This window comes from Oncorhynchus kisutch, linkage group LG8 (genome assembly GCF_002021735.2).
Source record: "Oncorhynchus kisutch isolate 150728-3 linkage group LG8, Okis_V2, whole genome shotgun sequence".
In the NCBI taxonomy this organism is placed as follows: Eukaryota; Metazoa; Chordata; class Actinopteri; order Salmoniformes; family Salmonidae; genus Oncorhynchus; species Oncorhynchus kisutch.
In genome coordinates this window covers 48,140,832-48,168,781 of record NC_034181.2, presented here as the reverse complement: position 1 = coordinate 48,168,781, position 27,950 = coordinate 48,140,832, and the positions used below count along the sequence as shown (strand labels likewise).

At 41.1% G+C, this 27,950-nt stretch overlaps 1 protein-coding gene across 1 annotated transcript in view; it reads left to right on the top strand.

Annotated features, from left to right (window-relative positions):
* The window catches only part of hhla1 (HHLA1 neighbor of OC90), a 68,767-nt gene that overhangs the window by 26,561 nt on the left and 14,256 nt on the right, over positions 1–27,950 (top strand). The window contains exons 9-11 of the mRNA XM_031830476.1: positions 267–1,220; positions 26,158–26,332; positions 27,276–27,358. Coding sequence (XP_031686336.1) covers positions 267–1,220; positions 26,158–26,332; positions 27,276–27,358 — 1,212 coding nt within the window. The remainder of the gene's footprint in view (positions 1–266; positions 1,221–26,157; positions 26,333–27,275; positions 27,359–27,950) is intronic.

The following is a 27,950-nucleotide window of genomic DNA, read 5'->3' as shown; positions in this document are numbered from 1 at the left end:
GTAAACAATTGTTGGAAAAATGACTTGTGTCATGCACAAGGTAGATGTCCTAACCGACTTGCAAAAGCTATAGTTTGTTTACAAGTCATTTGGGGAGTGGTTGGAAAATGAGTTTTAATGACTCCAACCTAAGTGTATGTAAACTTCTGACTTCAACTGTATGTATTATTGGTCTCCTCCTGATGAGTAACATTTTCAGTCACAAGCTCTGTAAAAGCAATGTACAGCAGCAATGAATGACCTTAAATCTGTCCATGTTTGACTAGTATCTTCCACAGCCTCAGAAATGACCTCTACAGCTCCACCGACCACAACCAGTAGAACCAGAACCACATCCTTCTTGACCTCAACAAGAGCTCAACCCACCACAACCACACCCTCACCGACTACAAAGACCAGAACCAGAACTACAGGTCGACCAACCTCAATATCAGTTCCTCATACCACTACAAGCAGAACTACAGTCCTAATGACCCCAACTACAGCCCTTCCGATCACAATCACAGCCCAACCAACCATAACCAAAGCCCCACCGTCCACAACCACAGCCCAACAAAGTAGATCTACAGCCCTACCAACCACAACCCAATCAACCACAGACCGACCAACCACATCTACAGCCCTACCAACCACAGCCCAACCAACTACAGCTTTACCAATCCCAGCCCTACTGCCTAAAACTACAGTCCTACCCACCACAACCACAGCCCAACCAACCACAACTACAGCTCTACGAATCATGACCACAGCCACGCCAACTGCAGCTCAACCAATTCCAACCTCAGTGCAACTGACCAAAGTCCCATCATCCACAACCACAGACCAACTGACCACAACAGCTCAACCGACTACAACCACACCACAACTGACCACAGTCCAAGTGACGACAACCACAACCCAACTGACCACAACCACAGACCAACCAACCACAGCCTTGCCACCCACAATCAGATTCCGAATGACGACAACCCCAGTTCGACTTACTATGACCACAACCCCATCGACCATAACCGCAATCCTGATAACCGCAACCAAAGCACAACCAACCACAGACACACCAGCCACAGGCCAAGCTATGACAACCACACCACAATTGCCCACAGCCCAACAAACTACAACTACAATACAACTAACTACAACCACAGCCCCATGGACCATTACCAATATAACCACGACCGCAACCAGAGTGATCACCAAAGCACCCATCACAGAGAAACCAGGTAAGTCATCAAGTTTACTAATGCAAGGCATGAATACTTAGTCTGGGTTCCATTCTGTTTCTGCTTTGCTGCGAACTCCTTATGGAATTGTTATGCCAAATTCTTTTGGCTTGACAGAAATCAGGTATCCATCCAATCTTTTTATGCGAGCAAAGTACATGTCGGATAAAAATGTCATGACAGGCCAGATGGGAGCATAACATTTTTCGGGAAAATGTAAAAAATGTCTATAATACAGAATACGCTAAAGGTGGGATCTTTTGTGTCTGTAAAAATCATTTTTCGAGAATGTCGGTGGAAAACCTTTTATGTGTCAATATTTATATAATAAGCATCATATCGATGTAAACGTGGAGTCACGCGATGACATTTTGTGTGGTCCTCCCACTACGACTAGTCGCGAAAGCATGCAGTTTATTATTATTTATTTATTTATTTCACCTTTATTTAACCTGGTAGGCCAGTTGAGAACAAGTTCTCATTTACAACTGCGACCTGGCCAAGGTAAGCAAAGCAGTGCGACAAAAACAACAACACAGAGTTACACATAAACAAACATATAGTCAATAATACAATAGAAAAATCTATGTAAATTGTGTGCAAATGTCAAAGATTAGGGAGGTAAGGCAATAAATAGGCCATAGAGGCGAAATAATAACAATTTAGCATTAACACTGGAGTGATAGATGTGCAGATGATGATGTGCAAGTAGAGATACTGGGATGCAAAAAGATAAATAACAATATGGGATGAGGTACGTAGTTGGGTGTGCTATTTACAGATTGGCTGTGTACAATGATCGGTAAGCTGCTCTGACAGCTGATGCTTAAAGTTAGAGGTAGATGCTTCAGTGATTTTTGCAATTCGTTCCAGTCATTAGCAGCAGAGAACTGGAAGGAAAGGCGGCAAAACGAGGTGTTGGCTTTGGGGGTGACCAGTGAAATACACCTGCTGGAGTGCGTACTACGGGTGGGTGTTGCTATGGTGACCAGTGAGCTGAGATAAGGCGGGGCTTAACCTAGCAAAGACTTATAGATGACCTGGAGCCAGTGGGTTTGGCGACGACTATGTAGCGTGGGCCAGCCAACGAGAGCATACAGGTCGCAGTGGTGGGTAGAATATTGGGCTTTGGTGACAAAACGGATGGCACTGTGATAGACTGCATCCAGTTTGCTGAGTAGAGTGCTGGAGGCTATTTTGTAAATGACATCGCCGAAGTCAAGGATCAGTAGGATAGTCAGTTTTACGAGGGTATGTTTGGCAGCATGAGTGAAGGAGGCTTTGTTGTGAAATAGGAAGACGATTCTAGATTTAATTTTGGATTGGAGATGCTTAATGTGAGTCTGGAAGGAGAGTTTACAGTCTAACCAGACACCTAGGTATTTGAGTAGGGTTGTAGATATTAGACTATTGATGAAATAAATTATGATGATCATCACAGGTTGGTGCAAGGTGATGAGCTTGATCCTTCTTTCCAATAAATATTGAGGGTCTTAATCTGATGACATGATCATTGATGCTTGCCTGCCGTTTGATCAAATAATCTTGCTCTTTTGTCCATAATAATCTCATCATGTTGGCTATACGTGCGCTATAGCCAACATGCTAGAACACATGTGCCAATACTGGAGTGGGCACTCTCACTATATAACGCAATTTTATTTGTGAGAAGACCATCAGTAGAGTTTAATATAGGTTCATAAGCTGCTAGCAGGAGCAGGGCATAGAACATTGCATTGATGGGAAACAGCTAATAAGCTAAACATAGCATAATTAGTGGCTAAAGATGGCTACATTAGCAATGGAATTAGCAGTGCAATATTAGCAGTAACCAGTAGATAAATAACAGTAAATGGCATATAACTGGCATAAAAAGTCCCGTAAATTGCATAGCATTAGGCTAACAGCCTAATAAAAGAAGCACAGAAAGCCTATAGCAAATAAACAACCAATACACACTATATGTCGCAAGGTCTGCTGCGGTCACACCGGGTGAGATCAGCCACACAGCCAACAGTATCCTTTGTCCTACAGCCACTTGAGATTTTGCTCGACAGCCATTGAGGTGAATCTCTTCCACCTGCTGAAGTAGTGGTCCCTGTTTTCGTACAGTGGGCAGTAAGCCTTTGACTTGGCCTTGGCCCCTGCTGTGGGCTGTGCAGGTGTTAGTTCCTGTGGAGGAGTCTTTGTAGCCCCATAGTATATGGTGTCATTGGAGCCTTTTTGCTGAAAGGCTGCAGGCTTCTCCTGTTGGGTATTGGCCCTGGCTGCACCCAGGTGACTCTGCTTCCATCTTCAGCCATTGTACTAGGTACTGAAGGAGCGCCATTTGATGGTCAGTGAACTCTGAGAAGTGGCGGTTTAAACTAGAGATGTGCTGCCCGGGTCCCCTTTGAGGGACAATGATGCAGCAGAAGACATAATGAAGTCACTATTTGGTTGCCGCAAATACACACACGGCATTGAATAGTAGTAGTAGTGTTGATAATGGTGGAAGTGCAAGTGATAGTGAAGTCGTTTTCTATGGGTAAGAAACAGAAAGAAACACGGGCTGTAATTAGAGTTATTGCTACACAATAGAAATGCTACTTATGCTACTATGCTAATAGATGTACATAAGGTGCCAGCAGGAGCAGTGCAATCGAGCATCGAAGCAATGGTAAATGGCTAATAAGCTACTTAGCATAGCATAATCAGTGGATACAGATGGCTACATTAGCATTGGAATTAACAGTGCAATATTAGCAGTAACCAGTAGATAAATAACAGTAAATAGCACATAAAGTACTGTAAACGGCATAGCATTAGGCTAATAGCAGAGGCACACAAAGGCTACAGTAAATAAACAACTTATACACACAATGTGGAGTAATTATGTTAACGGCGCTGCAATGCTAACAGTTTAGTTAGGCAAACTAAACACTCTATTTACCATGGGGAGTTAGCATACTAACCATGCTAACGACTCTAGCATGCTAACGACACTAGCATGTTAAAAAGGACATAAAACAGAAACCATAAGTAATGCTGGAAACCATGCTGAATATTTGTTGCCTTTTAGCTGTTTGGGACTACAAACACAACCGCCATCTTAGGTCACATAGTATCCTATGTTATGGGGGTACCACATGGAATGACTCACACTCTAAAAGCATGAAAAGTACTAACAATATGCACAGCACACAAGAGGGCCTGTGGTAGCGGTTTCCGTTTTTAAAGTGCAACAAGCATTTGTAACACAATGAAAACATTGTTACAACACTGTAAGACAGTATAATAGCGAATATATTGGCTAATTACACACACATGCACACTTCAAGCATGACAATGGTAAGCTAGAACAGGCCACTTACTTTGTATTGACGCACTAGAACCACACCATGTTAGGAAAAGTGTCCAGAGTTTGCAGTCTAGTATGCACTCTTCAGCTACAGTGTAATATTCTTCATTAAAGGTATCCACATCTCCTTTAGTGATGGTTTGTTTGCGAACAAATCAGCTCTAAGAGCCGGCTCTTGTAGGTGAACGTTGGGAGCCAGCTCGCATATCAGAGAGCCGAATATACAGTTGACTTCGGAAGTTTATATACACCTTAGCCAAATACATTTAAACTCAGTTTTTCGCAATTCCTAACATTTAATCATAGCAAAAATTCCCTGTCATAGGTCAGTTAGGATCACCACTTTATTTTAAGAATGTGAAATGTCAGAATAATAGAAGAGAGAATGATTTATTTCAGCTTTGATGTATTTCATCACATTCCCAGTGGGTCAGAAGTTTACATACACTGAATTATTATTTGATAGCATTAACTTTAAATTGTTTAACTTGGGTCAAACGTTTCAGGGTGGCCTTCCACAAGCTTCCCACAATAAGTTGGGTAAATTTTGGCAGAGCTGGTGTAATTGAGTCAGGTTTGTAGGCCTCCTTGCTCGCACACTCTTTTTCAGTTCTACCCACAAATTTCCTATGGGATTGGGGTCAGGGCGTTGTGATGGCCACTCCAATACCTTGACTTTGTTGTCCTTTCGCCATTTTCCACAACTTTGGAAGTATGCTTGAGGTCATTGTCCATTTGGGACCAAGCTTTAACTGATGTCTTGAGATGTTGCTTCAAAATATCTACATAATTTTCCTGCCTCATGATGCCATCTATTTTGTGAAGTGCACCAGTCCCTCCTGCAGCAAAGCACCCCCACAACATGATGCTACCTCCCCCGTACTTCACGGTTGGGATGGTGTTCTTTGGCTTGCAAGCCTCCCCCTTTTTCCTCCAAACATAACGATGGTCGTTGTGACCAAACAGTTATTTTTGCTTAAGCGCACACACATTCGTTCTGACTGTCTGCTCAGACTAACAGCCTCACCTGTTGTTCCTGTTAGTCAGACAAGCAGTGTCAACCAATGAGGCACAGATGCGTGAGGGAGGGCCGAGAGAGAGGAAGGACATTTGTGAAAACAACAGCCGGAAAATGAGTCGGAAGCACAGTAGCATTTGGATGCATTTTAATAATGTAGACAATGTTAGAGCACAGTGTGGAATTTGCCAAAACCAAATCTCATATAAAGCCGGTTCTATGCACAACCTACACCGTCATATGCGAACTGTGCACCCAACTGTGAAGCTTGCTGTAGCGGAGCTTCGAGAATCTAGCGGGCCTGCTAGTGATAGTGATGGAGCCAGCACCTCCACACGTGGAGATGTATCCACTCAGTCAAGTAGGCCTATTCTGCGACCCACAGCAACACAGTCTTCTATGGACCAGTTTATGCCAAAGTCTATGTCTCTAGCAAAATAAGGCCAAATTGATATTGCATTGCTAAAATGATTGCCACCAATTTCCAGCCATTCTCGATCATGGAGTACAGAGGTTTTTGAAATTATAGCAATAGTCTAAACCCAATGTACACAATTCCAAGCCGGAAAACCCTTTCAAAATCAACAGTACGAGAGCACACAGGCTTCAGTGCGGGAAAGAGCCCCAAAAGCTACTGCAGTTTGCCTTATCACTGACTGCTGGACATCAAGGGTAACCACTTATTACATGTTGGTTACATGTAACTTCATTGAAGATTTTTTCAATGTTTAGCTGTCTTCTGGACTGCTTTGAGTTCAGCGACAGACACACCTCAGAGAACTTGGCAGAGGAACATTTGAGAGTGGCAAGTAGATGGAAAAGTGGTCTGTTGTGTTAGCGACAATGCAGCTAAAGCTAAAGCCATTAAAATGTTTTAATGGACCCATCATCCATGTCTTGCCCACACAATAAACCTGATTGTAAGAGATACTCTGAATGTAATGAAGCCCACTGTGGACAAAGTTAAAGCAGCTGTGGAATACTTCCACAGGAGTACAGTAGGTGCTGAAAAACTGTCTACACAACACCAGATGGGGATGCCTGAGCTAAGGCTTAAACAAGACTGCACTACAAAGTGGAATATATGCTCAAGCAGATTCTTGAGTCAAAGGATGCCAACATCTCTATCCTGGCTATTGTCAATGCACCTGTTGATGCTCTGACCTAAGAGGAATGGGAGGTGGTGGAGGAGGTGTTCAGAATCCTGGAACCCTTTGAGCAGGTCACTGTGGAGATCAAATCAAATCAAATCAAATTTATTTATATAGCTCTTCGTACATCAGCTGATATCTCAAAGTGCTGTACAGAAACCCAGCCTAAAACCCCAAACAGCAAGCAATGCAGGTGTAGAAGCACGTGGAGAGATCAGTGGACAGAGGTACAGTAAGCAGTTATTACTACATAATTATTTAATCCAGTATTATAAATGTATATGAGCAGTAGATGAGTATGTAGTATCAGTAGACAAAACATGAACCTGAACTAATAAGTTACTGTTCTCTATTTTCAGCTATGCGAGACTCAAAAATGACACTCCTGTGTAAGGGTCTGCAGCAAATCACAGCCAGCCACCAGAGAGAAGCAAATGTAACCACAGGACATGTGACAGAGTTGATGGACACCCTATGTTTATCAATAGACAGAAAGTTCCTCCGAATGGAATATACTCACGTGCTATCAGAAACTGCTGCACTTGACCCCAGGTTTATGAAGTTAGCCTTCAGGGATGCCAGAGCGATTGATGAGGCTCTTTAAAGAATAACCTCAGCAGCAGGGAGGGACAGCCCCAGCAGTCAACTGGCTCAGGCACCAGAGCAAAAGGAAGAAGAGGGATCAGATGGAGCAGAAGCACCAGCAGTAGTGCCACAAACGTCTGCTGTTTGGATGCTGTTTGACGAGAGAGCACCTGGGGATGCAGCACGAAGGAATCCCTCAGGAATCCCATAATGGAGGTCCGATCCTATTTGGAGGAGCCCCTCTGATCTGCAGATCCTCTGAGCTGGTGGAAGAACAAGGCCTCTGTCTACCCACTGCTTACCAAAGTCCGTTCTCTCAGAGAGGGTCTTCTCAAAATGGGACAAATAATTAGTGAGAGAAGAAACCGCATCAGCCTCTTGAAAGTGAGGCAGCTTGCATTTCTGAATGCAAATCTCTCATAAAAGCTAAATATGGTCAGCATTGCTGTGTGCTGCTGGTTAAAACATGGCAATAAAGAAGAGAGAGAAAAGAGGGACCAGTTTAATGTTTTAAGTGGAATGCTGCAGTTTTGCACGTTGTTACTTATTTTTCTTTGATATGGTGCAATATTCTATTATTAGGTTGTTCAGATTGTATTTGTTTTGAATTGTTACATTTATATGTACTTTGTTTCTATACATTAAAAAAAGTAATACTTTAATGCACATGTGTAATAGCATCCCTCTTTTTTGCATTTATTTCAATTTGTGGGATGATGCAGTTTTGCAAATTGTTATTTATTTTTCTTTGATATGGTGCAATATTCTATTATGCTGTTCAGATTGTATTCGTTTTGAATGGTTAGATTTATATGCACTTTGTTTATATACATTAAAAAGTTATAGTTTAAATGCAAATGTTTAATAGCATTCTTTTTCATAACAAACCAATGCATTTTTAAATACATTGTGGTTAAGGTAGAGTATGATTTCATTTCATAATTTAATTAGAATTGTTTTAACACCAATCATTGTCAAAACATCGCAAACTGTTTGACTTAATACAAAACATCATTTTTTTTAAAGAGCCGGGTCTTTTTGGTGAGCTGAGCTGAACGAGCCAGCTCACTGAAAAGAGACGGAATGCCCATCACCACTAAAGACCGACAAGGGTAGAGCTATGCTTTTATAGTTGTCCCACTCCACAGGCCCATTGGCCTTGGCCCAGGTGGACTGGATCAAAGGAGGTGATGGACAGATCAAGAGGTGCAATGAAAGGTCACATTGGGGGACATGCCCTAACATGTCATTAGTGCAGAGACCACCAGCAGGCCTTGCACTTCAAAAGAATAAACATGCACTGACCAGTTTTCTACAGTGCTGTTGTTTGACATTTGATCTAAAAACTCTTAAGTTACATTTGACATTTATGTAATTTCACAGACGCTCTTATCCAGAGCGACTTACAGGAGCATATAGGGTTAAGTGCCTTGCTCAAGGGCACATTGACAGATGTTTCACCTAGTCCTCTCTGGGATTCGAACCAGCAACTTTTCAGTTACTGTCCAAACACTTAACTGCTAGACTACCTGCCACCCCATAAATATCTTATTTTCATCCTGATTATTTCATATTAATAAAATTAAACACACTCACCAATAATAAAAATGAATAAAAATTGGTTTTACTGTCACATACACCAGATAGGTGCAGTGAAATGTGGTGTTTAACAGGGTCAGTCATAGTAGTACGGCGCCCCTGGAGAAAATTAGGCTTAAGTGCCTTGCTCAAGGGCACATTGACAGACTATCACAAAAAAAATCCCTACTTTAATTGACTGTGTTGACTGTGTACCACTGCTCCCTTCTGGCCAGACCTGGGTCTATATGTATCAAGCGTTTCAGAGTAGGAATACTGATTGTCGTGGAATATTCTAATCAAGTGAGAGAGACTTTGTCATTTCTTCAAACAATCATCTTTATTCAATATAGGTTCATTATTACAATAATGAGTCTGGTCTACCCCACACCCTTGAGTGTTGGACCAAGTAACCTAACCTTTACACAAATGCAGAGTATTATATATAGCTGACACAAAAAATGCTTAGTCATTGTTAGTTCCACCCATGCTATGCAGATTGGGGCATCATACGCCACTCTGGGTTCATCTTGTCGTTATCTTCACAGGGTTATTATCTTAACCCCACACTGGCTTAGTTCCCCAGATGCAAGGATGATTTTGAGACAATGAGGGATTGTTCTACTCTTAAGCTATCCCAAGTAAAACACATGCTTGTCTATGTAATTGCAACCCAGCAGCAGGACCGCTACCTCCGCCTTTGTGCAAGGAGGAGCAGGAGGAGCACTGCCAGAGCCCTGCAAAATGACCTACAGCAGGCCACAAATGTGCATGTGTCTGCTCAAACGGTCAGAAACAGACTCCATGAGGGTGGTATGAGGGCCCGACGTCCACTGGTGGGGGTTCTGCTTACAGCCCAACACCGTGCAGGACGTTTGGCACTTGCCAGAAAACACCAAGATTGGCAAATTCGCCACTGGCACCCTGTGCTCTTCACAGATGAAAGCAGGTTCACACTGAGCACATTTGACAGACGTGACAGAGTCTGGAGACGCTGTGGAGAACGTTCTGCTGCCTGCAACATCCTCCAGCATGACCGGTTTGGCGGTGGGTCAGTCATGGTGTGGGGTGGCATTTCTTTGGTGGGCCGCACAGCCCTCCATGTGCTCGCAGAGGTAGCCTGACTGCCATTAGGTACCGAGATGAGATCCTCACACCCCTTGTGAGACCATATGCTGGTGCGGTTGGCCCTGGGTTCCTCCTAATGCAAGACAATGCTAGACCTCATGTGGCTGGAGTGTGTCAGCAGTTCCTGCAAGAGGAAGGCATTGATGCTATTATGGACTGGCCCGCCCATTCCCCAGACCTGAATCCAATTGAGCACATCTGGGACATCATGTCTCGCTCCATCCACCACAGACTGTCCAGGAGTTGGCGGATGCTTTTGTCCAGGTCTGGGAGGAGATCCCTCAGGAGACCATCCGCCACCTCATCAGGAGCATGCCCAGGCGTTGTAGGGAGGTCATACAGGCACGTGGAGGCCACACACACTACTGAGCCTCATTTTGACTTGTTTTAAGGACATTACATAAAGTTGGATCAGCCTGTAGTGTGGTTTTCCACTTTAATTTTGAGTGTGACTCCAAATCCAAAAATCAAATGTATTTGTCACATACACATGGTTAGCAGATGTTAATGCGAGTGTAGCGAAATGCTTGTGCTTCTAGTTCCGACAATGCAGTAATAACGAACAAGTAATCTAACTAACAATTCCAAAAAACTACTGTCTTATACACAGTGTAAGGGGATAAAGAATATGTACATAAGGATATATGAATGAGTGATGGTACAGAGCAGCATAGGCAAGATACAGTAGATGATATCGAGTACAGTATAACATATGAGATGAGTATGTAAACAAAGTGGCATAGTTAAAGTGGCTAGTGATACATGTATTACATAAGGATGCAGTCGATGATATAGAGTACAGTATATACGTATGCATATGAGATGAATAATTTAGGGTAAGTAACATTATATAAGGTAGCATTGTTTAAAGTGGCTAGTGATATATTTACATCATTTCCCATCAATTCCCATTATTAAAGTGGCTGGAGTTGAGTCAGTGTCATTGACAGTGTGTTGGCAGCAGCCACTCAATGTTAGTGGTGGCTGTTTAACAGTCTGATGGCCTTGAGATAGAAGCTGTTTTTCAGTCTCTCGGTCCCAGCTTTGATGCACCTGTACTGACCTCGCCAACTGGGTGACAGCGGGGTGAACAGGCAGTGGCTCGGGTGGTTGATGTCCATGATGATCTTTATGGCCTTCCTGTAGCATCGGGTGGTGTAGGTGTCCTGGAGGGCAGGTAGTTTGCCCCCGGTGATGCGTTGTGCAGACCTCACTACCCTCTGGAGAGCCTTACGGTTGAGGGCGGTGCAGTTGCCATACCAGGAGGTGATACAGCCCGCCAGGATGCTCTCGATTGTGCATCTGTAGAAGTTTGTGAGTGCTTTTGGTGACAAGCCGAATTTCTTCAGCCTCCTGAGGTTGAAGAGGCGCTGCTGCGCCTTCTTCACGATGCTGTCTGTGTGAGTGGACCAATTCAGTTTGTCTGTGATGTGTATGCCGAGGAACTTAAAACTTGCTACCCTCTCCACTACTGTTCCATCGATGTGGATAGGGGGGTGGTCCCTCTGCTGTTTCCTGAAGTCCACAATCATCTCCTTAGTTTTGTTGACGTTGAGTGTGAGGTTATTTTCCTGACACCACACTCCGAGGGCCCTCACCTCCTCCCTGTAGGCCGTCTCGTCGTTGTTGGTAATCAAGCCTACCACTGTTGTGTCTTCCGCAAACTTGATCATTGAGTTGGAGGCGTGCGTGGCCACGCAGTCGTGGGTGAACAGGGAGTACAGGAGAGGGCTCAGAACGCACCCTTGTGGGGCCCCAGTGTTGAGGATCAGCGGGGAGGAGATGTTGTTGCCTACCCTCACCACCTGGGGTCGGCCCGTCAGGAAGTCCAGTACCTAGTTGCACAGGGAGGGGTCGAGACCCGGGGTCTCGAGCTTGATGACGAGCTTGGAGGGTACTATGGTGTTGAATGCCGAGCTGTAGTCGATGAACAGCATTCTCACATAGGTATTCCTCTTGTCCAGATGGGTTAGGGCAGTGTGCAGTGTGGTTGAGATTGCATCGTCTGTGGACCTATTTGGGCGGTAAGCAAATTGGAGTGGGTCTAGGGTGTCAGGTAGGGTGGAGGTGATATGGTCCTTGACTAGTCTCTCAAAGCACTTCATGATGACGGATGTGAGTGCTACGGGGCGGTAGTCGTTTAGCTCAGACCTCCATGGGTTGATACATTTCATTTCCATTGATCATTTTTGTGTGATTTTGTTGTCAGCACATTCAACTACGTAAAGAAAAAAGTATTTAATAAGAATATTTCATTCATTCAGATCTAGGATGTGTTGTTTTAGTGTTCCCAGTGTATATTACCATTCACATACTGTCACCCATCATAAGGTTTAAAAAATAAAATAAACCAAACCATGATTATTCTCTCCTTACTAGAAAGCAATGTTTACATGTAGTCTACCCTAACAATTTTACTCTATATTTTTAATACCAACCTCAGCTGGACACTCATTAAATGTCTATTATTTTAAGATTAACGTGTAATGCGCCAAATGTCGAAAATACATCAGCCAATTCTCAATCAATCCAAACAATTCAAATTCGTAATTCTTACTTTCCAATTTACTTACTTTCCATTGCTACCTTCACTAGTCTACATTTATGTGTCCTTAAACTCAGAAAGCCCTCTACAATCTCTAAAATAATCGTTACTATACCAGGTGAACAATTTTTTTAAATTATAGTCAAAACAAAAACAACTTCTGTTCACAGGGAGGCCACTTTAATTACTCATGACCAATCCTCCCTTTCGTCAATTCTATAAATCTATTTTAGAATTTTAGAAAAATAATGTCTCACAGGATTAAAACCTCTAGGGCTTTCCTGATTCACATTGTTCTCAAAACCCCCAAATATGATATCTCTTGTTTCGCTGGTTGTACTTTCCCATATGATGCCTTGTGACCCTGCTCTACCGCATAGTTTACTAATGTGGTGATGTTTGGCATTTGGAGTTTCTTTGTCTTTGTCTTTTTACAGCAATAACAAATTCACTACATTTGTATCAACACAGAACCCTCAAATCTACACCCTTTAGCGATTGTTTATTTTTTAAAATGTGGCGTGATACAAAGTTTGACAATTTGTCAACATCATACATGCTCTCGCCCATATATACTGGCAATTATACACGGACCATATTCAACGGGCATGGGCATTTGTAAATTAATCTGTTATTCTGCGCTCTAGTACATTCAGACAACTGCTCTGAAATCCGAACAATAGCCTGAGCGAATTTACCAAGTACCTCATTTAACAATGTCCGTTGCACAATGACTATACAATTTAGCTAAGCTAAGAATGATGTGAATAGTTAATATACTAGCAAGTTCGATACAATGATATGCTATGCGGTTAATAAGGATAACTCAACCAACAAATTTGTCATAATTAGTTAAAACAAAGAATTTGTATCTTAAGACCAATAAGCATACGACATACTCAAATGACTTAATAGTTAGTGCTATTACCCTGATACAACACTAACATCAATACACTGGTGTATTGAGCTAATGATTCTTATTTTATGTCATTGTGCCAAGTCACAATTGTATCCCTGAATTATCTATTAGATTGTAATTTTCCTGTCAGCAAGGGAAATGCTGCCGGATGTTATCCATGATTAGATTTTTCCCATATTTGAGCCGAATTGGTAGAATGCTCATGCGCTTCTTTTTAGTGCCTCTATGGCTTTGATATAGTTCGCTTATATGAATTTATTTCTGCACCTCTCTCCTTGCAGTTTTAATATATGCCAATCTTTTTCTGAGACTATTACCCAGTCATATAATGCTTAACCTTAACATTATCAAATGATCCACAAAGACCACTCTGAACCTACATATGGGTTCACAAGTTAGAATATGAATATCAGTCAAATTATTATATTTAGCAAATCTCTAGTAATCGATTACACACACATACAATTGCAAATATTTCCCATATATATTCAAATAATCATTATGTGACTTAGGAAAACTTAGGTACTCACATTAATTAACTACTCCATGTGTGTTTCCAACGACTCTCCATCCATACACTCCCAGCAGAACCCAAAAACGTTAGTTTCCTGGACGCTGCCCTATGGGAATAATGCTCTACCCAGCGTGTTATTGTTAGGTGGTATTGAGTGTGGGAGGTTATTTTAGAAGTCTATAATTTCTGGAAGTCTAAGGAACTGTTGAGGATACGTGTAGAGCATTATTCCCATAGGGCAGCGTCCAGGAAACTAACGTTTTTGGGTTCTGCTGGGAGTGTATGGATGGAGAGTCGTTGGAAACACACATGGAGTAGTTAATTAATGTGAGTACCTAAGTTTTCCTAAGTCACATAATGATTATTTGAATATATATGGGAAATATTTGCAATAAGAGTGTAATCGATTACTAGAGATTTGCTAAATATAATAATTTGACTGATATTCATATTCTAACTTGTGAACCCATATATGTAGGTTCAGAGTGGTCTTTGTGGATCATTTGATAATGTTAAGGTTAAGCAGGGCACACCTGTTTACCTCACTAAGAACACGCTTATCAATTCAACTCAATCCTGCTAGTTACCTCAGCTGTGGCCCTCTTAAGGCCAGCTTTTATGTTTTTATTTTTATTTATTTAAATTTTATTTTCTAACATGCAGAAATATTTTCTATATTTCTATAGCGCTTTTGACTTTCTCTTCTAGGCCTTAACTAGTCCACAAGGTCTAGTTATACATCCTGTACACACAGATTTGGATGTCATCCACCACCCCAAGGTTCTAGCTTTACATCTGGTACACACAGATTTGGATGCTCATGTTCTTTTCATTATAACTAGTTCCCACAGTTTTGGATGCACCCGTTAATTAGTCTTAACTAGTTCATACTGGTTCTAGTCGTTATCCGATATACACAGATTTGGATGTTAACGTCAGATGGCAGTTCCCTCGGTGTCACGACTCCCCTTCCCCTTCCTGTTCGGGTGGCGCTCGGTGGTCGTCGTCACCGGCCTACTAGCTGCCACTGATCCCTTTTCCCCTTTTCTGTTTATTGGTTTCACCTATGTTTGTTTTAGGCTGATTGGTCGGGCTTTATTTACCTAGCAGGCCCGCCTGCTGGTTGTGCGGGATTGTTTGGTGTACGTGTGTATACGTCTGTGTGTCACGGTTTTCCCGTTTTCTTGGGTTTTGCTAGACTGTTTAAGTCCCCTGTGTTTGGGGCATTTGTTTTGGTGTGCGCTCTGTGTTTTGTGGTGTTGGCGTATGTTCACCGTTTTTGTGCATTAACTTTTTATGGCTGCAGGGGCAGTATTGAGTAACTTTGATGAAAAGGTGCCCATTGTAAACGGCCAGCTTCTCAGTCTCAGTTGCTAATATATGCATATTATTATTAGGTTTGGATAGAAACCACTCTGAAGTTTCTAAAACTGTTTGAATTATGTCTGTGAGTATAACAGAACTCATATTGCAGGCAAAAACCTGAGAAATTCCACTTCCTGTTTGGATTTCTTCTGGGGTGGCAGATTTTCAACCAAGCTCTCATTGAAATTACAGCGAGATATGGATGAGTTTTCACTTCCTACACCTTCCACTAGATGTCAACAGTCAATAGAACTTTGTCTGATGACTCTAATGTGAAGGGGGGTCGAATGAGACAGGAAATAGTCACCACTGCCACGAGTTGACCATGCTTTCACTATGCGCATTCACAGGGGAAGGACCTGCGTTCCACCGGTCATCTGAAGTCATTCTAATTCTCCAGTTGGAATGTTATTCAAGATATATGTAAACAACTTTCTAAAGATTGATTCAGTACATCGTTTGACATGTTTCTACTGACTGTTACAGAACATTTGGACATTTCGTCACGTTATAGTGGACTTGCTTTGTGACTTTGGAATTGTTTACCAAACGCGCTAACCAAAGTAGCTAATTGGACATAAATAACGGACATTTTCGAACAAATCAAGCATTTATTGTGGACCTGGATTCCTACGACTGCATTCTGATGAAGTTCATCAAAGGTAAGGAAACATTTATCATGTATTTTCTGGTTTCTGTTGACTCCAACATGGCGGCTAATTTGGCTAATGTTCTGATTTTTTTATATAAATATGAACTTTACCAAACAAAACATGCATGTATTGTGTAACATGAAGTCCTATGAGTGTCATCTGATGAAGATAATTCAAGGTTAGTGATACATTTTATCTCTATTTCTGCTTTTTGTGAATGCTATATTTCGCTGGAAAATTGCTGTGCTTATTGTGGTTTGGTGGAGACCTAACATAATCGTTTGTAGTGCTTTTGCTGAAAAGCATATTTGAAATTGGACACTTTGGTGGGATTAACAACAATATTACCTTTAAAATGATATAAGACACATACATGTATGTTTAGGAATTGTAATTATGAGAATTCTGTGGTTTGAATTTGGCGCCCTCTATTTTCACTGGTAGTTGTCATATCGATCCCGTTATCGGGATTGCAGCCATAACAAGTTAAAAAGTATAGCACTACCCTGAACTCTCTGCTTCCTGCGCCTGACTTCTCACCCACTACACCCCGGACGTTACACTCGGAACTCCATTGTCATTTTTTAAATATTTGTTTATTGTTTCCAAGAAATGTCAGTCTCACCCTTTTTATCTGTCTCTGTTCGGAACACCGTAACCACCCGCTTGACACCCTCCTTCAGATCTTAGGCAGGCCCCGTGCACGGTTAAACCCAGGTTTTCAGGAGCCGTCAGCAGATGGAGTTTGGTGTCCCGTCTGGGTCGCCAAATATTGTCATGGAATATTCTAATCAAGTGAGAGAGACTTTGTCATTTCTTCAAACAATCATCTTGATTCAATATAGATTAATTATTGCAATAATGAGGCTGGTCGACCTTTACACAAATGCAGAGTACTATATTTAGCTGACACTAAAAATGCTTAGTCATGGTTGGTTTCAACCATCCCATACAGATTGGGACATCATAAGCCACTCTGGCTTCATTCGGTCGTTATCTGCAAAGGGTTGTTGTCTTAACCCCACCCTGGCTTAGTTTCCCAGATGCAAGGATGATTTTGAGACAATAAGGGATTGTTTTACTCCTAAACTATCCCTAGTAAAACACATTCTTGGCTATGTAATGCAGTCTTTAACTCATTTGTCAGCTCAAGCCATCGCTGGTGACCATACGCCCAGATTAGCTGCAGGGAACTAAAAGAGACCATAAAAACACAGACACTATTAGGGCAGAAATGTCTTACTATTAGTTAAATATTAATTGTTAACCATTAATATAAAATAAATCAGGTAAATACGTAATTCTTCCCTCACATGATCTAGGATCAGGTTCCCTCTGTCCATGCAATCTCATTAATTGTCACCTAAAATTCCAAACTGATCCAAACGGCAACATCTGCTCACTGAGTTATAGCCACCCTCATCACACTTCATTCTGTCACTGACCAACAGGAAAAAATTTATCATTGGATTTTATTTTAAATTATTATTATTTTGGGGGTTGTGATAGACTCAATGACAACACAGTGGCTTTTTCACCCTCTCAGAAATGAATAGTGACTTAAAACAACTAAACAACTTGTGAGGCTTACATGCAGAAACAAAAGGAGATCAACTCTACACTTTACAGTTACTGCATACATGTTCAGTGTCTTTTCACTCAGTTTAACTGGGGTGTAAAGGGAAGTACCCGTGCTCTCTGGAAGTAGCTTCATATTTATATGGTAATTGGAGGCTGGTGCACCTATTATGCACTGATTATAATCAGATTGAATCGGTTTCTCTTTGATTCATGTGAGGGGAATTTAATCCTTACACAACTGAGAATGAAAAGGAGATTCCTATTGAGGGAGCATTTGAATAGATCAGAGGCAACCTACATGAAGCACGGCTACAAGGTGTGAAGTTTTAAATGGAAATGTCTGTAGGGATGCATAGAAAGGAAACATATCTAAGCATTTAGTTCATTAAACATGTTTTAAATTCCCTATATTTTATATATTTTCCATGAATACATACTTTTTTTATGTGTCGACCCATCCAGATTCAATGAATGTATCACGGCTCAGGCTAAGAGAAAGATGCAGACACAGGAGTACAAGGGTCAGGCAAATGGCCAGTTGGAGCAAGGCTAGCCGACGACCCAATAAGGGTGCAGAATGCCTTCCAGAACCGGGATGAGAACTGAGGACCGCGATCGGAGACCATGTCGACCGGAGGTCCATGGATCCAGAAGACGTGCTGCACCATGAGCTGAGCCGTCTCCTTAGTTGAGGGCAACTTAGGAAGGGGGATAAAATGGGCAGCTTTGGAAAAACCTATCCACCACCGTAAGGATGGTGGTGTTGCCATCTGATGGAGAGAGACCCGTGACGAAGTCCAAGGATATATGGGACCAGGGGTGGTGAGGAACGGTGAGTGGTTGATGGAGGCCAGCCAGAGCCTGCCACGGAGTCTTGTTCTGCGCACACACAGTGCAGGCGGCAACGAACGCAGAGACATCAGGAACCATGTTGGGCCACCAAAAACGTTGTCGCACAAGGGTCAGGGTCCGATGGGAGCCCAGGTGGCAGGCAAGCCTGGAAGAGTGGGCCCATTCCAGGAACATGACGAATAGCGCTTCCGGGTTCCAGGCACTCTCAGCCTCCAACGTGTGGAAATCCACCGCATAGTCTGCCACACTGTGGGAGTCTTGTCAAAGCTGATGTAACTTTCGGGCAGCCTCTCTCCCGTACAATGGAGCATTGAAAACTTTCTTTACCTCCGCCACAAACTCCTCCAGACTGAGGCATATGGCCGACTGCTGTTCCCATACGGCTGTAGCCCAGGAGAGAGCCCTCCCGGACACCAGCGTGATGAAATTCGCTATCTTAGAGCAGTCCGAGGGGAAGGTGGAGGGCTGCAGCTCAATGATGAGGGAACACTGAGCGAGAAACACCCGACAGGTGCCCGACTCTCCATCAAAGCATTCTGGGGGAGGTAAGCGGGGTTCCTGGGAAACTGGGGTGGCCGGGGAGGTGGTGCTGCTAACAGCCGGGTTACTGAGGGGCTAGGAGGTTACCGTCGTGGTAGGCTGCCTAACAGGCAACACTTGGAGGGGGGTGGAGACAAGCAAAAAGACACCTTAAACAGATCAGGGTGTAACAGTAACTCCTCATGTCTTCCAAATGGTGGCTCCTTGGGAGGAGACAACATTGCAGAGCTGGTCCGAGTCTGCTGGGTCAGTCATGGCCAGTTCGTATTATCATGGCTCAGGCTAAGACCCAAATGCAGACACAGGAGGCGGAGAGTACTAGTTTCTGAGTTTATTACAGTACAAGGGGCAGGCAATTGGTAGGTCAAGGCAGGAAAATAGTCTTTAAAAAAGCAATCAGAGTCAGGCAGGTACAGGACAGCAGGCAGGATCAGGGTCAGGACAGGCAGATAGGTCAGAAATGGGAAGACTAGGAAAAACTCAAACTAGAGCACAGGAAACCCGGGAACACTCTGGTAGTACTTGCCGGGACAAGACAAACTGGCAACAAACAAAAAACGAAGGTATAAATACACATGCGGTAATGGGAGACACCTAGTGGGGGTTAGAGACAATCACAAGACAGTTGAAACAGATCAGGGTGTGACAAAATGTGGGATTTGTTTTAATGAAAGCCTAGATACTGTATGTTATTGCATTTGCAGTGGGGTGAAATATGATTCAGACATCTCATTCCCCTTTAAATGACGTTCAGCCTGGCTTTATAGTACACACAGTGTCATATGATACAAGATTCCAATCACCACTGAGCACTTTCAGATGTTCCAATACAATAGTAAAGTTACCCTACTATCAATGTTATACGACCCAAATTGAATGCTCCATGTTCAGTATATCACTCAAATTCAAGACCCTCAACTTAGCACACACCAATAGTTAGAATGTAAATTTACAAACGGGATCATGTAGACAGTTTGTACTACTTATTACCAGTATTAACTTTTTTATCAATACAGCCCCCGTTTTTCCTTGCCATAAACTGTCATGAGTGGCATGTTAATGAAAGATCGGGATCTCAATGCATTCTTAGTCTAAATAACGATACATTTTGCTGTGTGCAGACACCCCCATCCATCCAGCAGACCCAATCTGATGAGATTTGTATTGAAACAAAACAAACAAACAACGCAACAATACCGTCCTTCATAAAGCACTCGATACAATCCTACATATCACTCAAGGTGTCTAAACTTAAATCCAAAACCTTAGAGGACTGGTAACTCCACCCATTTTGATACATGACTCAAAATGTGAGTAATGTGAAGAGAAAAAAAACACTACTACTGATTTTAAAAAAACAAATTGAATAAGAATCACCACCTATAATAACTCAATAAATTAAAAAATGGTATCAATACAGTCATAGGAAAATAGACTTAAACAGTTTACATTTAGTCAAAGGCAATGCCCTCTTCTTCCTGTTGGTCGGAATCATAAATATGGCTATGAAATATAAATCAAACGACAGGACAGAGGTAAACGACAGGACAGAGGTAATTCAAACCCTTCAAAGAAGTGTTTCTTACTATATTAGACCAATTAATGAAAAACAGTCAAACATTTCATATATTTGGTATCCCATGTTTCCAGTACATTTCTTATCAAAAGAATTCACGTGTTTAATTAAAACTCTGAAAATAAAGACTTCCATGTGTGTGCCCCTTTAAGATACCTCGGCACTAACTCATATTCATAACCAGTCAATTGTGTGCGTGCTGGTGTGTGTGTGTGTATGGTAAACCACATGGAAAAAAACTAACAAAAATGTCTAACACTCATTAAGTTTACATCAACCCTTCTTATCAATGTCTTTGTCACTGTCACCCATCATAAGGTTAATAAAATAAAATAAACCAAACCATGATTATTATCTCCTTACTAGAAGACAATGTTTTCATTGTAGTCTACCCAGACAACATTACTCTATATTTTTAATACCAACTGCTGGATATTCCCTTTCTGCTTCACACTTATTAAACCTATATTATAAGATTAACATGTAATGCACCAAATCCACAAAACTACATCAGGGAAAATATACAATATACATTTCGATGTGTTAAAATAGTATTTTTGAACACAACAATTCAGTCAGTAACATAGACCCAATGCTATTGAAATGACCAGTACATTTTTTTTACACAATTATAAGGTTTTGTAGTCTTAACATCTGGCACATAATAACGACACAATTTCCAGAAAACAGACTTAAAGTTCATCCAAGTGTTTCTTGCAAAGATTTCACATACGCAAAGGGGATTTAGCAGTCAAAAAGTTGAATCGACATTCATTGATTTGGAAACAGATCTGGCAAGGTCAATAAAAGCAGATTACATTTTCCCTTGCGACATAATGACATTTCTTCATTACATCACAAAAAAACGAACCTTCAAGCTGTATGGGCTATTTTATTTAAATGTATTAACCGGACCGAGAAAATCCCATAAGTGTTTATTGTTTCACTGGTTAGGGTAAGTAAATTCCCCATACTTTCCTGTCATAAAATGAACAATGCCCCTACACTCACTTTTCGATGGACCAATGGCCCCACACACTATTCTTTGATATTTTTCTGCTAACCCCGCAATATCCATGCTGATAAGAGGTTTCTAACCTAACATCAAAGCAGACGTACACATTCTATCAATATTCTCACATGCCCAAACTGTGTTAATTCCCATACTAATATACTATATACCACATGCTTAATGAGTATATACTTTGTCATAGTGTTTGCTGTTATTAAATTTGAAGACTATTTTTTTCAAATCAATTCTCTATGTGTAATTATTCCTTACGTGATTAAACTAAACATGTAACCTTAATCATCTAGGAAGTCGGGGGCACCACGGTAAAATGTTTATAGTCTCTATTTCCCTAATCAACTCTTCAGATTATTTTCAGATCTATTACAGTCAAACAATTAATGCATTATTACCTCATCAATCTCATTCCTGAATATCGCAAACCCTTGGATATCTGCACGAACCCTAGCATCATAAATCATGAATCAGTGATATACAAATTGGCTTACTTATTTATTTATGAACTAACTAATCAATCACAGAATCACATAAACACACACACAATAGGTCATACACTAACATGAAACAACGAAAAAGTCCTTAGTGGACAAAACCAATACGACGGCATGGTAGACAAAGGAAAGAGGTGGGGACAGTTCAATATCGGGAAACTCAGAGTGGACCCAGATACATACAGGTGGCTACACTCATTGAAATGCTAATACTTTGAACATGAACAGCCACTCATTCGAAAATAAATTAAAATGTACATATTTCCGAGTGTATGCCTTTGTTTTCTCTCTCTGTGGTCGCCGGTCATCTGCTGGAGAGAGTTTCTGGTTGAATTCCCCAGAAGTCCCAAGGTCTTTCGTGGTTGTAGTTTTGTCAGCTGGCTCTGGATAGTGTCTGTTGTAAAGGATACGTCAGACGTACTATTTGGACGTTCAACCGGTTGCATTTACCAGACTAAAGCACTTAAAGAGCTGCAGCCTGAATAATTGTTCTTTCGTTTTTTGATTTCTTAGCCATTTCAACGTAGGAATGATCTCCATGTTCTCTGGTCTTGTCCTTTAGTAGAGCTGCCAACCATTTCAACATGGAGCAACAGCTTCCATGTTTTCTGGTCTATAGAGTGGTAGCCATTCCAACGTGGGGACCTCGTCCCTGCATTCTCTTGACGGTATGTACATTTTGTCACAATATCACAGGCGTTCCATGACGTTTGGGTATAATGTCTGTGCTCACGAGGGCGTGGCCACTGACTGGATAAACTTTACATTAAAAAAAACATTTTCTCATTGAGAAGACTAAAGTCACATTTCATCTTCTCACAAATAGTTTCATATTTATTCATATAAGTTCCACAACATTTAGATGTAAATCTGATAAATACATTGTGAAAGCTCTTAAAGTTACAATGTTTCCGTTATAACGTCTTAAATTATATCACCACACAGTAAATGTTGGACATGATTATTGTTTAAATAACCACGGACCATTCCAATTGATTGGAATACAGAAATATTGTTACATTATTCAACCTTTTGAGGTTACCGTACCACAAAGTCTTTCTCTGTGGTAACAAAGTGATTCTCAACTTTAATTTCAGCAGAGTGGGGAAAGAAGTTTCGGTATTTACGACTTCACCGCTCTAAAAGAGAGAGTGCGCTGAGAGTGAGCGGACCCACTGTAACCTGATCCTTCAGATCTTCACAGGAGAGTCATGACAACTTCATACTATATACTATTAGTTCATTTTAGTGTATTGTAAACAAATGGTAACCTTTCAGTTGAGCTTTGTATGTCTCCTTGAGGTTGATGCTGTTACTATGCAGCCTCTTGCTAACTTGTTAGCTTAACAAATTACTCGTTAGACATTTTACAAAACAATTTGGACTGTTTAGAGCACACACTGCCCGAAGGGGAAGGGTTGATCCAAGCTCTCTGACCTCACAAAGGCAGTCAAGCACCCAAGTCAACTGGCTAAAGTTGGCTAGCTTGCTTGCTACTTCCAGTCACAAATAAGAGAACACATCCTCACTTTGACCATTTCCTCACCCTAACAGAGCTTGTTAGGCTTTTTTCATGTTATCCAAAGCGTTGGTGACTAACTGTGCTGCTGGTAACTATTTAATTACGTTCTTTCCCTATCGTTTACTGACACCGGCCATATTCAAAAGGTGTTGACCATTCGTAAATTCATCAGTTATTCTGCGCTCTGGTACATTCAGACAAGAGTGCTCTGAAATCAGAAACAAATAGCCAGAGAGAATTTACAAAGCACCCTCTCTAAAAATGTCCATTGAAAATGCACAATGACTATACCATGTAGCTAAGCTAAGAATGACGTGAATAATCAAGTCAATAAACGTTGGGTAGTTGGATAACATATAGTTAATATACTAGCAAGTTTGATGCAATTATATGCTATGAGGTTCATAAGGATAGCGTAAGCAACAAATTTGTCAGCCAACATAGCGTATAACTTGATTTGAAAAGTCATAACTTTATAATATTGTTCAACATTTTCTTAACATTTGGAAAGTCTTTCTTATAATTGGAAAAGAGTCATTTCCCCTCCAAAATATTTTTAAATTATTCTGTGTAATTTTCAATGATGTATTTGCACATTTCCGTGTAGGGTTTACATTTATAGCTGGTTTCCCAAACATAACCAACTGTTTTACCAGTACACTGACTAATACATTTTCTTTTACAATGTTTATTTAATTTTGTATAGTTTTCTTATTTTTTTTCTTGTAACCTGCAGGATTATTTTCTTATTTCTTCAGGATAATATCCTGGAACACTTTCATCAGGACTCTGTCCTGGTATCTCTTAACATAGCTCATGCATTATGATTGTAACTCATAGTATATTACTTTAGGACTCTGTCCTGGTATCTATAACACGCGTGACCTGTTCCTAGAACAGGATTTTCTAAAAGTTAACTTTCCCCAATTGGAGGTTGTTTTTAAGAAAATCAGTCTCACCCTTAATTGATCTTATCTGTCCAAAATGACGTATCCACTCACTGACACTCCTGGCAGGTCCGAGGTGGGTGGAGCCCTGTGGGTGGCGCCCCTGCACACAGTTTAATTACCCTCGGTCTCCCGGGAGCAATCAGCAAATGGTGTTAGCATCCCACCGCTGTCACCAATTTGTCGTGGAATATCTAATCAAAGGGAAGAGAGACTGCAGAGTCTTTCAAACAACACTTTATCATAAGATTTGCAAAATTGAAGCAATCAACATCACCAAAAATGGTTGGTTGCTTGGTTGCAATGAGTTGGAAGCTTAACAAACATAGCCGGTCTCAGCTTTTATAGAGAAAATACACACAACCCCTTTCTGTATAGGTGGCAGTCAGCAGATAGTGTGTAAAAGGTAATTAGTTAGCACATTCACAACAGCAAAACACTATAATGTGCTCCTTTCTGCAAGTTTTCATACATGTGCCTTTCTGTAGATGGTAAACCCAAGGGATGTCACATACTGAGGCCGCACCCAAGCAGACCTTAGCTATAGGCCCAGTCTTATGACTAAGTCCCACAAAGACAAGTTTGTTTCAGGTTAGAAAAAACACTAGCATATAACAAGAGACAATTCTTTAAACAGTAAAACATGGGATAGCATTGCTAATTATGTAATTTTCCACAACACATCACTTTAAAACATATGCCATCCTTCAGCACATGTCACCCTTTATAAAGCACATGTTTATATCACATTCGCCATAGGTGATTTTGTCACAGAGTTATGCCACATTTATGAACCCTTTATAAGCTGAATGTAATTTTAAGCGGGACAGAGATCTCAACTATTTACTTTTATGAAGAGATCGTAGGAAAATTAAGTCAGATTTGCAATTCATGTTTCTACTGTAGGCCTAGGGGTAAAAAAGTCTAGAGCACCTTATCAAAATCATCTTGTAATCATTCAGTTGTGAATTATTGTCACGTTCTGACCTTTATTTCCTTTGTTTTGTCATTATTTAGTATGGTCAGGGCGTGAGTTGGGGAGGGCAGTCTATGTTTGTTTTTCTATGATTTGCGGATTTCTATGTTTCGGCCTAGTATGGTTCTCAATCAGAGGCAGATGTCATTAGTTGTCTCTGATTGAGAATCATACTTAGGTAGCCTGGGTTTCACTGTTTGTTTGTGGGTGTTTGTTTCCTGTGTCAGTGTTTGTGCCACACGGGACTGTTTTGGGTTTCGTTCGTTCCACATTTATTGTTTTTTGTATTTCAGTCGTGTTCATGTGTGGTATTTCTTATCAAAAGAACTATGGACACTTACCACGCCCCATATTGGTCCTCCGATCCTTCTCCCCTCTCCTCTTCGGAAGAAGAGGAGGAAATCCCTTGCATCAATGTTATTATTCAATTTATTATTATGAATTGCAGCAAGTCCTGTGTTGCACTACTGCCATTTCCATTCATGTCTTGACTCACAAATCGACATAGTAATTGATCTCCTTTATGTTGTGGTAAAAAAGTAAGAAGTTGGTAGATTACATTTTTATTTCATTACATTCCTAGGTGTTGCTTCACTGCTTTTAGAAACCATGTCTCTTTTTGGCAGGCTGCCCATGGAGAAGGCCTGGCTTGGCCAAAATAGAAGAGCGGCGTGACAACTCCATTACTAGCAGCACCACCACTGTGAGTGCTCACAAGCTACAGCCCTGCGTACTCGAGCTCTGCAAGTTCTTCTCCCAGTGCCTCTGCCACTCCTACAGCTACAAGACTCACATGAAGAGGTATCGTATAGTGATCCCTTTAGCCACACTACAATATACTTTCACACGCTGATTGAACAAGGGGCACCCAATATATTCTAACAATCACAGTTAGATATAGATTATTTGTTGTCTTTTGTCACCGATGGTGAGATAATCATTATGTTATGCCCTTCATTTTGAGTGCCCCAAAATGAGGGTTGCACAGTGGAATATTACAGGAAACTTAATATATTTACCAGTAAACTACTAGTATTTTCTTACTTTTGAAGATTTTAGGTAATTTTCATAACATAAAAATAGAATCACTTTGAGGGTTTCTGCTCTTTTTGACAAGGTTTTTTTGTTTTAGTTGGTCAATATGTCTTTGCTGTAAGAGTTTTGGGGCTGAACTGGTGGCAGTTGTGAAATAAGTGAATAGTTGGAAGAGTTGCAGTTAATTGCAAATTACGTCATTGTTGAATTTAGATGTTTTCTTTCATTAATTAGGCAATTGTCTCATGAAACCACAGGAGGTTGGTGACACCTTAAAGGGGGGGACGTGGTAATGGCTGGAGCAAAACCGGTGGAATGGTATCAAATACATCAAACATATGGTTTCCATGTGTTTTATGCCATTCCATTAACTCCGTTTCAGCCATTATTATGAGCCGTCCTCCCCTCAGCAGCTTCCACTGCATGAAACATATGGTCAATCTATTAGAAACTCATGGACAACATGCACACAGATACTGTACAGTATAGAGATGAATAATAAACTTGTATATATTTTTATTTCTCTAATTTAAATATCTAAAGTTTCCATAGACTACCAAAATAACCTGTTCATTTACCAACAGTTCTGAAAATTCTTGTAACTTTGGTAAATTACCAGGAGTTTTGCAACCCTACCCCAAACTATTTGAAAATGGTTGTTTCATTGACTGTGTCAAGTATAATTGACTTGCTCTTTGGTGTCCTACAGGTATTGTGCTGATAGTCACCTGTGGTATGAGAAACATACCTTTGAGGTGTGTAGACGGGTCAGAAGAGTCTCTTTCTCCAGAAGTAAGTGTTCATTAGCCTAGGGTACATAATCAATCACAGCAAACAAGAACAGAATCCCTACACACACACACATACACACACATGTATATATAATGGGGCAAAAAAAGTATTTAGTCAGTTGTGCAAGTTCTCCCACCTAAAAAGATGAGAGGCCTGTAATTTTCATCACAGGTACACTTCAACTATGACTGACAAAATGAGAAAAAAAATCCTGAAAATCACATTGTAGGATTTTTAATGAATTTATTTGCAAATTATGGTGGAAAATAAGTATTTGGTCACCTACAAACAAGCAAGATTTCTGGCTCTCACAGACCTGTAACTTCTTCTTGAAGAGGCTCCTCTGTCCTCCACTCGTTACCTGTATTAATGGCACCTGTTTGAACTAGTTATTAGTATAAAAGACACCTGTCCACAACCTCAAACAGTCACACTCCAAACTCCACTATGGCCAAGACCAAAGAGCTGTCAAAGGACACCAGAAACAAAATTGTAGACCTGCACCAGGCTGGGAAGACTGAATCTGCAATAGGTAAGCAGCTTAGTTTGAAGAAATCAACTGTGGGAGCCATTCCATAAATGGAAGACATAC